The sequence below is a fragment of the Schistocerca nitens genome, chromosome 9 (genome assembly GCF_023898315.1).
Source record: "Schistocerca nitens isolate TAMUIC-IGC-003100 chromosome 9, iqSchNite1.1, whole genome shotgun sequence".
Classification (NCBI taxonomy): Eukaryota; Metazoa; Arthropoda; class Insecta; order Orthoptera; family Acrididae; genus Schistocerca; species Schistocerca nitens.
In genome coordinates, this window is record NC_064622.1 from 200,977,706 (window position 1) to 200,990,578 (window position 12,873).

The 12,873-nt window shown below is 42.8% G+C and overlaps 1 protein-coding gene across 1 annotated transcript in view; it reads left to right on the top strand.

The window, feature by feature from the left end:
- The window catches only part of LOC126203591 (uncharacterized), a 66,261-nt gene extending 60,584 nt beyond the window's left edge, over nucleotides 1-5,677 (top strand). The window contains exon 6 of the mRNA XM_049937953.1: nucleotides 5,459-5,677. Coding sequence (XP_049793910.1) covers nucleotides 5,459-5,523 — 65 coding nt within the window. The 3' untranslated portion in view covers nucleotides 5,524-5,677. The remainder of the gene's footprint in view (nucleotides 1-5,458) is intronic.
- The last annotated feature ends 7,196 nt before the right edge of the window (nucleotides 5,678-12,873 follow it).

A 12,873-nucleotide genomic window follows, 5' to 3' on the forward strand; every position in this document is an offset into this window, starting at 1 on the left:
GTTTCATTGAGGATATATCAACACCGAATCTCATGACTGTTGTCCTTTCACCCTGAAGGAAATCCAACTTCTGAACGTTTCTTCAATTTCTGCCATTTTTTCTTCGATGTATAGGTTGAACGGTATGAGTCAGAGACCAATCATGTATTTGACACGCTTTTTAATCCGGAAATTGTGTTTTTCCTCTCTTACTTTTCTCTTTCCGTTCTTGTGCGTACTGTAAATTGCCTTTCTTTCCCTATAGCTTCCTTCTATTTGCCTTAGAATTTCGATTATCGTGTACCAGTTTACGTTGGAGAGCACTCTTTTAGGTCCAGGAATCCTATGAGCTTGTCTTGGTATTCTTAAGTCTTCCTTCCGTTATTAAGCTCAGTACACAATCTCGCTCTATGATGCCTTTGGTTTTACTAAAGTCGAATTGTTGTGGGGCATCTAACCGATTGTAAACTTTATTAGCAGTAATGAAATTCTCGCTCTGCAGCAGAGTGTGCGCTGATAAGAAACTTTCTGGCAGATTAAAAGTGTGTGCCGGACCGAAATTCGAATTGGGGACTTTTGTCTTTCGCGTGAAAGTGCTCTACCAGCTGAGCTACCGAAGTACAACTCAATATCCATCCTCACAGCTTCACTTGTTATGTACCATTCTTCTTAATATTATTCTAGCTGGTTACTGTATAAGAGATATTAATTTGATTGTACAGAATTTATTGCACTTATCGGCCCTGCTACCTCCAGGAAAAACATGGTTATATGTCAACAGCAAGTACCTCCTATAAACCGACTTCAACAGTCGTTTGTGTAACAATCTCTTAATGATTTTAGAAACCAAGAGGGAATGTTATCTATGTCTTCCACCTTAATTGATAGTATGGAAAGTTTCTAATACCTTGCCTAATACTGGATCCTCTATCTCTGCCATCTAAACTCCAATTTTTTTTTTTTTTTTGTTTTGTCGCACTGTGAACCAGATCTTCCTCTTTGTAGTGACCTATGTAGCTTTTCCACTTACTAGCTCTCTCCTCTGCGTTTACCAGTGCAATTTCTCTTTCATTCATAAGTTTGCCGCCTTTGCTTTTCACGTAAGGCTGTTTTAACTTCTGTAAATTCTGAACCAATCCCCCTATGACCACAACCTTTTCAATTGCCTCATATTTTTCCTACAGCAGTTTTACCTGGTTAACCTGCACTGGCTGTTTAACTCATTCCTAAGTTACTTATACGACGTGTTCGGAAATACCCGTTAAAAATTTCTACGACTTGTAGACAGGAGTGAGCACATAATATTTTGAACAGGAACCCGTTCTACTAGGGTTTCATTTCAGATGTTTAACTCACTTCTGCTTGAGGAATTTAATTAGATATTATGCAGCACAGTTGTCAGGTAGCAATTCGAAAGGAAACAAAAAGAGACATTCATTTATGACTTAAGAAAATTTGTTTGTGTTAACAATTAAACACCACGTGTTTAAATTATTCCGAAACAAAAGGGAACCCAACATACTGTACGTATAGAACAGTACTGCCTCATTGCAACAGCGGCTCGATGTGGCGACCAAAAACGTTGCCACAGACATTGCAACTACGAAGCACACACTCTCCATCCCACCTGGCGTCTCTTCAATTTCTAATACGGCGCCCAGAATTCGTGGCAGCAGTCTTCTTCTGTCTCTACAGGAGTCTCGTAAATTAAATTGTGTAGAGGATCTCACAAGAACTAGTACGTAGGAGTACAAATCATCCTGTCTACCATATTACATGCCAGGACCAGCAACTCTGCGACTTTCCTCTTCCCCTCAACACACGTGGACAGTCTACACATCTGAAATGAAAACATCGGAGAATAAAAACGTTAGGTTTCGGGCATAGGTTTGTTTTCTAAATATTATGTACTTACTCCCCTCTACAAGTCCTAGAAGTTTGTAACGGGAATCATCGAATACCCTATATTACTGTCTGTTTTTGAACATTTGTGTACTTCATTTTTTGGTCGATCAATTGAAGTAACTTACCGTGTTCCTATATTCGTCTCTGCCACGTCTGTGATTACCCTTTTCAGAGATGTCGATACCTCTTCAACTGAACTGTCTCTCAGGGCATTTGTTATCACCGTATTATCAGGCTTCACCAATCAATACTCGTCTTTCTTAGTAGAAAGTTGGTAATCCATCACGCGATCCTGTCATTGCAATTTTCCCTGTCTTTTGCACTTGGCCCCTGTTTGGTTAGTCTCCTCCTTTGTTTTTTCCATCCATAGTCTCGGTGTCCTGCCCTACCATCTTGAATTTTGCTTTGGATGATCATCTTCTCCTACGTGACCAAAGAGGTGGCAGGAAATAAATACTCGAGAATCTCTTCTCCACTAAGCGTTGTAGAAGTACTGAGCAGTTGGTTTGTTTGCTCAATAGCGTACCGTACGTCTACATCTCGAAAGCATCAATCCGACTGAGGTGCTTTTCAACTGTTGCCTACGTTTGAGCTTCGTAAAGGAAAATTACAGACGTCCCAGGTTTCAGAACTCTCAATTTGATATAACTATTTAGAGCTTGTTCTTTCTAAATCACTGGCGGCTTTAGCCTTAGAGAACTTCAAACAAATCTCATTCCTTAGTACATCAGTGTATCACTTCACTCCACAATAACTTTTTCCATACGATTCGCTTTAACATCAATCTGTTGTTGAATATCACGAAATTGTTTTCTGTGTCTACACTCCTGGAAATTGAAATAAGAACACCGTGAATTCATTGTCCCAGGAAGGGGAAACTTTATTGACACATTCCTGGGGTCAGATACATCACATGATCACACTGACAGAACCACAGGCACATAGACACAGGCAACAGAGCATGCACAATGTCGGCACTAGTACAGTGTATATCCACCTTTCGCAGCAATGCAGGCTGCTATTCTCCCATGGAGACGATCGTAGAGATGCTGGATGTAGTCCTGTGGAACGGCTTGCCATGCCATTTCCACCTGGCGCCCCAGTTGGACCAGCGTTCGTGCTGGACGTGCAGACCGTGTGAGACGACGCTTCATCCAGTCCCAAACATGCTCAATGGGGGACAGATCCGGAGATCTTGCTGGCTAGGGTAGTTGACTTACACCTTCTAGAGCACGTTGGGTGGCACGGGATACATGCGGACGTGCATTGTCCTGTTGGAACAGCAAGTTCCCTTGCCGGTCTAGGAATGGTAGAACGATGGGTTCGATGACGGTTTGGATGTACCGTGCACTATTCAGTGTCCCCTCGACGATCACCAGTTGTGTACGGCCAGTGTAGGAGATCGCTCCCCACACCATGATGCCGGGTGTTGGCCCTGTGTGCCTCGGTCGTATGCAGTCCTGATTGTGGCGCTCACCTGCACGGCGCCAAACACGCATACGACCATCGTTGGCACCAAGGCAGAAGCGACTCTCATCGCTGAAGACGACACGTCTCCATTCGTCCCTCCATTCACGCCTGTCGTGACACCACTGGAGGCGGGCTGCACGATGTTGGGGCGTGAGCGGAAGACGGCCTAACGGTGTGCAGGACCGTAGCCCAGCTTCATGGAGACGGTTGCGAATGGTCCTCGCCGATACCCCAGGAGCAACAGTGTCCCTAATTTGCTGGGAAGTGGCGGTGCGGTCCCCTACGGCACTGCGTAGGATCCTACGGTCTTGGCGTGCATCCGTGCGTCGCTGCGGTCCGGTCCCAGGTCGACGGGCACGTGCACCTTCCGCCGACCACTGGTGACAACATCGATGTACTGTGGAGACCTGACGCCCCACGTGTTGAGCAATTCGGCGGTACGTCCACCCGGCCTCCCGCATGCCCACTATATGCCCTCGCTCAAAGTCCGTCAACTGCACATACGGTTCACGTCCACGCTGTCGCGGCATGCTACCAGTGTTAAAGACTGCGATGGAGCTCCGTATGCCACGGCAAACTGGCTGACACTGACGGCGGCGGTGCACAAATGCTGCGCAGCTAGCGCCATTCGACGGCCAACACCGCGGTTCCTGGTGTGTCCGCTGTGCCGTGCGTGTGATCATTGCTTGTACAGCCCTCTCGCAGTGTCCGGAGCAAGTATGGTGGGTCTGACACACCGGTGTCAATGTGTTCTTTTTTCCATTTCCAGGAGTGTATATCTGCTCCTAGGTACGTTCTTCAGTCCGATATCTTGTTTCGAAATCTCTATCTGACCGTGGTGTAACCTAATGGTTATCTTAGGGACTTCGTAGGCATGTTGTGATTTTTTGTGTATGTATTGTATTAGGTGTGAAATGTTACCGACCCCTATCGCAATACACAGTTGTCTTGACATGTCCGCACGTGCATCAGTCTAATGGACTTGAATCCTGGGTACGCGGTGCTCACTCCAACGGGCGACTACGACCTGTCGATCTCCAGGGAATATGGATATCCAGCTACGCGCAGGCAGCTAGTGCGTAATGAGGTAGGGCACCCTAGAGATGTATTTGTTGTAGCGGACCAGTGGTCTAGCCACCACGTTTCCAGAATTTAATTTGATATCCACCTGCATGGATATGTGTGAAGAAAATGGTGTAAGCGTTGCAGTTTAGAAAACGTAGACAACGCAAGGAGTGGATTGTTGGACTGGCGCTCTCATTCCAGTTCCTGTGTTGGTTAAAGTCCATGACTAATGTGCGAAGCACATAACAACAACCTTATAGCATGCTGGCCAACACGTCGACGACAGCCCGAAGTCGTCATGCATTATCAGCAGCATTCACCTGGCTCTATATAAAATTCGACAATAATCGACAGTGACTACAGCACTGCTCAATTGGGATACGCTGTTGTTTTTTTCCTTTTAACTCTATTTCTGCCTGTAGCGTCGCATGTGCCTCTTACCAAAACGAATGGCATCAAAGATAGTGGCTTCCAAAAGGGCCACTGTGGTGGTAAGTGACACCGGTTTTTGTTTTAAAAGGACGATGGTTCCACGCAGGCGGAGCATCGTGTGTATTTTAGTTAGTGACTCTCAATCAAAAAATGCGAAATATATGGAGTATTCTCCAGTAATCACCACTCCACTTTCAAAAATTTACAACAGTAATTGGGTAGAGCGAAAAGCATTACCTATACTTGTGCGTAATTCAAGCGCGTTTAAGTCACTACCGAAACTCGTCATGTGCTGACACAAAGCTATCACTGACATACAATATCACTTATTGGATTGTTGTTAGTATCTACGAAAGAAGTATTTACATTTCGATCATTCTGTGATATATTTGTGTGCCTGTGCGTGCGCGCGGGCGCGCGCGCGCGCGCGCGCGCGCGTGTGTGTGTGTGTTTGTGAAATATAGAAATATTGTGACAGGTGTCGTACATAGTATGTGACGATAAACATTTGCGGAAAGGTTTTAGAGGTATGGTACGAGTGAAAATAATTTTACCTAATGCCTCATTTACCTTAATAATTATTTTGGATTTTACATATCTTTTTCAGCTGGGACAGGAAAATGTATGACGTCGTACGTAAATATCATATGCTTGCTGGGCACTGTCAGCTGAGATGGTCACCGTTCTGATAAAGAGGCAAAAATCTGCTGCGATTGTCCTTTGTTTCCAGCTGTTTGGAAACCATTTGCAATACTGTTACCTATTTTCGCACCGCACAGTGTAACATTCAGTACAGTGAAGCAATAAACGAAACGAATACACGTAATCCATTTTCTAGAGTTCTCAACTTAATAACAAAACACTATGTACCAGCGAAGCCCAGTTTTATTTTGCAGATCGGCATGGTACTTGTACGACTCACTTAGAGTGTTCGACCATTTAAGGATATGCATAAAGTCTCCTGTAATCAAAGAAACGTATAACAGTTGTGGTCCAGTACATCAAAGGTATGTCACCCTTCTGTCAAATATTATACTCATCCCATGTGATTCTCGATTACTTTTAAACTGTCAGATGTTTCTAGACCTCTGCTATTTTTCTAAAATTCACTGAAATTACTGAAATAAACGCTTTGCAAGGTGACAAAATTCAGCAACACGAAGTTGAGGCTGCAAAATACACGCTTATTGCCAAATAATCAACTATTCACATAGGAAATAATTTAATTCACATTTGTTTTAGATGTAAAACTATTGAAGAGATTAGAAATACGAAGGAAGAAAATTAGTGAAATTTCGGTTCCGGTCATATTCGGAACAGCCTGTTTCATGGCGTAATCTGTCTTACTAAATCGCTACTGCGGAGCCCGATACTAATGAAGGTTACCATCTAATGGAATCAAGAGAAAACAATAATCTGATTTTAAATATTTCGCGTAGATATTGACGGATTTTAAAATGCTGTCATAATCTAGCTACTACTAGGTAAAATTTTATGTTAAATTTCATCACGATAAGACAGGCAGTGTAACTGGCGGCGCACAAATACCCATGCTTTGTATTTTATTGAATTGTATCAAACCGAGAACCTAGAAACAATGGGTAGGCTTCGTCCCGCCGTAGCCGTCAGTGGTTCGCAACCCCATAACAGGCCACAGCAGTCCACCCACCCCTCCACCGCACCACCGCCCCCAGTGAACCTAGGGCTATTGTGCGCTTCGGCCCCCAGTGGTCAGTCCCCCCCCCTCCCTCATGGGTACGTCTCATACCAGACGAGACGAGTGTAACCCCAATGTTTGCGTGGTACAATAATGATGGCGTAAGTGTATGTGGAAACGGTGTTTGCACAGCAATCGCCGACACAGTGTAACTGAGGTGGAATAAGGGAAACCAGCCCGCATTCGCCGAGGTAGATCGCCTTAAAAGCCATCCACAGGCTGGCCGCCACACTGGACCTCGACACTAATCCGCCAGGCGGATTCGTGCTGGCGACAGGCGCGCCTTGCCGCTCGTGAAGCAGCGCGTTTGACCGCGCGGCTACCTGGGAGAGCTAATATCCGTATGTAGCCACTATTTGAGAATGAGAGAACTTATCGACTTACAACAAACTTTACACTTAATTTCAAATCATTACGAAAATGTTACTCGCAGTTATAATAAACAAAATTATGAAAGGAAAAAAATTTAATGCATACTACCTTTCCAATGTTCATTCAGTCAGATTACAGCAGCACGCATTTTTATGCATTACAACTTTACTACGGACTGTGCGACAGTATGCTACCATTACCCCTGAATTTAGCTGAAAAATTATATCAATGTGCAACACATAGTTTAGGAGATATGACATTATAAACATTTAGTTGATGGAAAAGCTAGATTTTGCTTGAAATGGCGCGCAGTAAAACTTTAAAGTCAAGCGTTTTAATATACATACCTCAACAAAAGTTTTGAATATCTTGGAGTTTATTACAATGACTTCTTATAGTCTACCCATTGAGGTTTGTACGATAACTTACTAACAAAATAAATGTAAGTCCTTCCATAAACAAGCACTATTTTGGTTGGTTACGAAAAAATCGTTACAAAACAAAGTGGGTTCTCTCTTAGGTGTACATCTTGGAAACAAAAACAGTGAGAATGCTTATCTCATGATGATGATCATCACTCCTTAAGGGTGAGTGTGTCCTCCCCACAAACGCGTGTGTTGTTATCACTCTCTACGTGAGACCATCAAGTTTATGTTGGAGTACTAGGTAAGGATATAAAAGAAAATTTCAGGAGTGGAATTAAAATTAAAGATGAAAGGATATCAGTGATACGATGCAATGATGACATTGTCATCCTCAGTGAAAGCATTGCTATCCTCAGTAAAAATTGAAGAAGAATTACATGATCTGCTGAATGGAATGAACACTCTAATGAGTATAGAGTATGGATTCAGAGTGAATCGAAGAAAGGCGAAAGTAATGAGAAGTAGCAGAAACGAGAACTTCGAGAAACTTTACATCAGGGTTGATGAAACTAAGGAATTCTCCTACCTAGGCAGCAAAATAACCAATGACGTACGGAGCAAGGAGAACATCAAAAGCAGACTACCACTGACAAAAATCGCATCCTTGGCTAAGAGAAGTGTGGTGGTATCAAACGTAGGCCTTAACTTGAATAAAATTCTGAAAATGTGTGTTTGGAGCACAGCATTGCGTGTCAGTGAAACATGGACTGTGATAAAACCGACACAAAAGAGAATGGAAGCATTTGAGATATGGTGCTACAGGTGAATGTAGAAAATCAGGTGGGTTGCTAACGTAAGGTATCAGGAAGTTCTGCGCACGATGGAAGAGGAAAGGAATATGTGGTAAAAGCTGACAAGAAGAAGGGGCAGGATGGCAGGATATCTGTTAATGTGTCAATGAAATGCTTCCATAATACTAGAGGCAGCATTAGAGGTTAAAACAGCGAAGGAAGAGAGAGATTGGAATAAATCCAGCAAATAACTGAGAAAACAGGTTGCAAGTGCTGCTCTAAATTGAAGAGGATGGCACAGGATAGGAATTCGTGGCGGCCACTCAGAAGACTGATAACTCAGGAAAAAAACGAAAGAAAGAAAGAAAAGAGGTCTCGCTCCTCAATGGAAACTTCAGTCAGGTTCTGAAAATTGTCAGATGGGAACCCGGACACTGTGCAGTAGTCACCTTGAACAGGTTCCACGCTAGTTCGGTTGTGTCCATGTCTGAAGACTGTGCTGGCCAATGTATTGAGTTGATGCTACATCTTTGAAGATAGCGAGACACTGTTAGAGTACGGTGCGGCCTTGCGTTGTCATCGACTAGGATGAAGTTCTCACCGACCTAATGTCCGTAGGGCCTTAGAATTGTTCGTAGGACCTCTTGGAGTTATCGGGGACCAGCCAAATTGTCGTATAAGCGAATTAGATTGGTCTGCTGTCATAACATTATTTCCGTCCAAAACATTACACTTCCACCTACAAACGGATGGACTTTGTGAATGTATCGACATTCCTGGTGTTGTCTAGCACTTCGCCAAACCCTAGCACGTCTAGTATTTGGTCGCAAACCAATCCTGGTCTGGTCGAAAAACAAGACATTTCACCATTCTGGAATGACGCATCGTTGTTGTGCTAGATTCCAAGTCTTTAGATTGCATCGGTTTCCTTGGTTCAGCGCAAAACTTCTCATTGGTCTTCAGAAATGAAGACCACCCCACTGCAATCTTCTACGTCCTGCTTGGCCTCAGATACGAATCCCTGTTGTCCGGATAAATCATACGAGGACAATAACTTTGAGGGCTGTTTTTCACGTTTCCTTTCTCTCTGAACGTTCTCCACACCTTCGACACGCCACTTTCAGTGACATGTAATCCATCGGCAACATCTTGTTGTGTAAGACCTGCTGGAAATAAAGCCATTGTCCTGACTCTATCAATGTGTTATATGCCTCGACGTGGCATGTTACTGCAGTAATGAACACAAACTGAATGAAGCTGTTATTCATACTGGACTGGTCGCGGTGTGCCGCTGTGACAGTGGTATGTTTGCATGACTGGGAAACGGTCAGAAAGTATGCCAGTAGTAACACTGTCCAGTTATGTGCTCGAACTGAATAATGCATGAAGTGCCTAGGTCAATGAGACCTCTAACGTCGTAGACTATATTTTACGATAGTATTCAGAACTTTTGTTGAGCAGTGTATTACTCCTATACTACTATCTACTCGCAACACGCGTTGCAGTCATTATCTACAAATGTCACTGAATTTACTATGTCACTGAATGTACCTGTAAGATTATATAATGTGCAACGCATAGTTCACGAGATCTGACGTCATAAACACTTAATTGCCTGATAAACGAGCTTCCACAAAAAAATGGATTGCAGGTTACCTAGAATATATTCATCCAGTGCTTCATAAAGGCAGAACTTATCGAACTTTCTGAACAACGTCAAAACTTTCCTAACCATGTAACACGTGGACTCATTCGTATAGTAACCAGATGTTGCAAGTGTATTTATATATGCGTATCCGCTTCTTTAAGGAAGCAGGTATTTACTGCTGTTACTCCTGAAAGTGTAAAATTTAAGAGAATAAGGAAAGAGGTAGACAACCTGACGCTGTAACCGAGCGTGATGGTTAATTGTTTATTACTGAAATTTCACTACGACTGGCGAAAATTTTTATTACTAAAGTCTTGCAAAACCCAGCTTCGGGATCACAACCAGATCATCATTTGCAACTGTTATTTAAAAATGAAAGCTTATCACTGGAGAGTAGGGCCCATTAAAAGTTAATAGTAGTACAAAAGCTTATAGACAACAACGAACATACATTGAATCTGCTCTAGGAGTGCATGTCCGATTTAACAGGCAACAAATATGCCGCGCATAGCTCGTCAGAGGAAGTATGGAAAAGTGACCACGATAGAGCTACCTTTGAAACGTGCGTAAGTCGACGATGTACTGCAAGGGTCACCGACGACCTAGAGACTAAATAAAAAAACAATAGAGTAGGATTACAGAGTATACGAAAGACTAGGAGCTACAAAATAAGGCTAAAACTGAGGAATAAATAGTTACATTTACGGAAGTCCAACCGCTGCAGAGCTGCCATTAATAGGCAGCACGCAAATAGACATAAAAATAACGGACGAAACACTATTCAAATATTCATAACTATGCAACTAAACGTGTGAGAAACGGCGCGCCAGCAACGTCTGCCCAATAACAATTATTAGCAGAGAGCTGCAGTGTGCCCTGTCTGCCAAGGTAGCGCGGACTGAGTAATGAGACTACAAGGTCTATTTAAGTAAACACGTCGTGAGAAGCACTCCATCCGAGCAAAAGAGGAACCAAGGTAAGGTGAAAGCTATGAAAATAATAATGAGCAGCTGCTGACAACCGCACGTTTACGGGGTATGAGCGCCCCATGAAAAACGTTCTGGTCGAAGTCAAAAGTAACTAGAAAACATATAAAGCAGCTGAGGTAAAACCAATGAAATCGACATAGACACAACTTACTCAGATCACATCTGATGCCAAACCAGCTCACTATGCAAAACGTTTGTGGAAGTCAAACAAGTAACTGCTATAATAATAGCAATAAAGCTATTTTTACAATAAAGATACAGGACAGAGGTACGAAAAATGTAAACACCTTGCAAAATACATATATTGATGAATAAACAACTATGTCCTGTAATTGAACCTAAAATATAACAAAAATCAGTAAGGAAACTCCCAAGACAGTGTCATGAAAAGTACTAATGACATAATCTGAAATCACCTTGGGAGCCGGACCAAAAACGTAAAAACTGCTATGTACAAACAAAACTGTAACCACCCACCCAGACATTAAACGGACAACAAACATAAAAATAGATAAAGAATACTAAATACAGGGATCTTGGCAGGGCTACGAGAAAAGAGCCTACAAGAGAAAATTAAGTGAAAAATTAATTGGCTTTTTTAAGTGTTGCAAAAAATTACGCAAAATATTTGTAAGTTTAATTTCTACCTGACTGCTCAGGGGAAAGTTAGGACTACTGGTTCTGTGTTTGAAAATCTCTGTTCTAGGATCTCCACAGTCAAGCCTTTAGGATAGACATGCAATATTTAAAGATCGTCAGCGATATTACTCAGTGTGTGATCGTTAAGTGCAAGATAAACAAATCACAGAAATTTGGGTTTACTTATATTGCAGACGTCCTTGAACACGCAGTAAAGAGTCCTACCCGTTTGACCCTTATACGTACAGTCGCATTGGGGGCACTTAATGCAACTGTTCTGGCCATAGAAGCCGTTATAGATAATGCCAGTCAAAACCTAAAATTTGAAAACAATACGTCAAACCCGGACACCCTTCACTCATTAGGTAAACTAATTGCCTGAGTAACAATAACAAAGCTCAACCCTCAATAACCATTCATACAGTCATCAAAATTATAATAATTAAAAAGTAAAGAATTATTAGGAGTTCCCAAAAGTCACTTAACGGTATGAGGAACTTGTGTTAGATTCGACGCATCTTCAGGTTTATAATGGTCGTATTTCTAAAATACAGATGGGTAACTATGGAGGCTCAGCTTTTGAGAAGTTATCCACGTCAAGAGCCAATACACATTGGTGGGTTGTCATAATTAAATTGAGTACACCCAAGAGATACTTGTCATAATGAACAAAACATTACAAGTTCACGGCCATCCGGATGCGAAGTGAACTTTAATTCTGCTAGTTGTCGACCTGTGAGCTGTTCAGATTAGGTGCATGATGCCTGTACCTCCACACTTGGAGAAAGTAAGTACTGTCTTCCGGCTATATGCTGAGCTCATCTCTTCAACGGTTCTCCATGAGGCTACTGGGTCTCCCGCCTAAGCACCATCTCAACAACTGGCAACATGGGCACGCACGTTTCTGGGTCTGAGTCTCAGTGCAGCTAGATCCAATGAGAACGCTGACGCTCCTCTTGATGTCAGAAGCTACGACAGGCTTCAGAGAAGCACCGGCTGCCTTACCTTCCTACAACGGGGCTGTGGTACCTAATTAGGAAAACGCCGGGCATCGAGCCAGCAGCATCCTTTGTGGGCGTTGCTGTAGTTCAAGCAAAGTGGTGCCAACGTGTTTCCCTATCTGGAAGAACCCGAGTAACTTCATACAGGGAAGGTCACTTCATATGTGTACTGAGTAAATGTCAAAGGACTCCTACTCAATCAGAAATTCATGAGGAAGTAAATACTATGCGAGCAGCTCCAGTCTCTACCTCAAAAGTGCAGCGTCGCATTCGTGAACAAGGATTAAAGAGGTGTAAAGTGGGCAAAAAACTTTATTAAGCACACAAAATAAGATGAAAAGTCTTCGGTGGAACAAGAAATTATTCAGGGACGAATCTACTATTGAACTATTAGGAAGCCGTAGACGACCATTTGTTCGTCGAGTTGATGGATATTATGAGGAGAATAGAGTGCGTCTTCAACAATGAAGCATGATGGAGTGTCTGTCATGGTGTGCGAA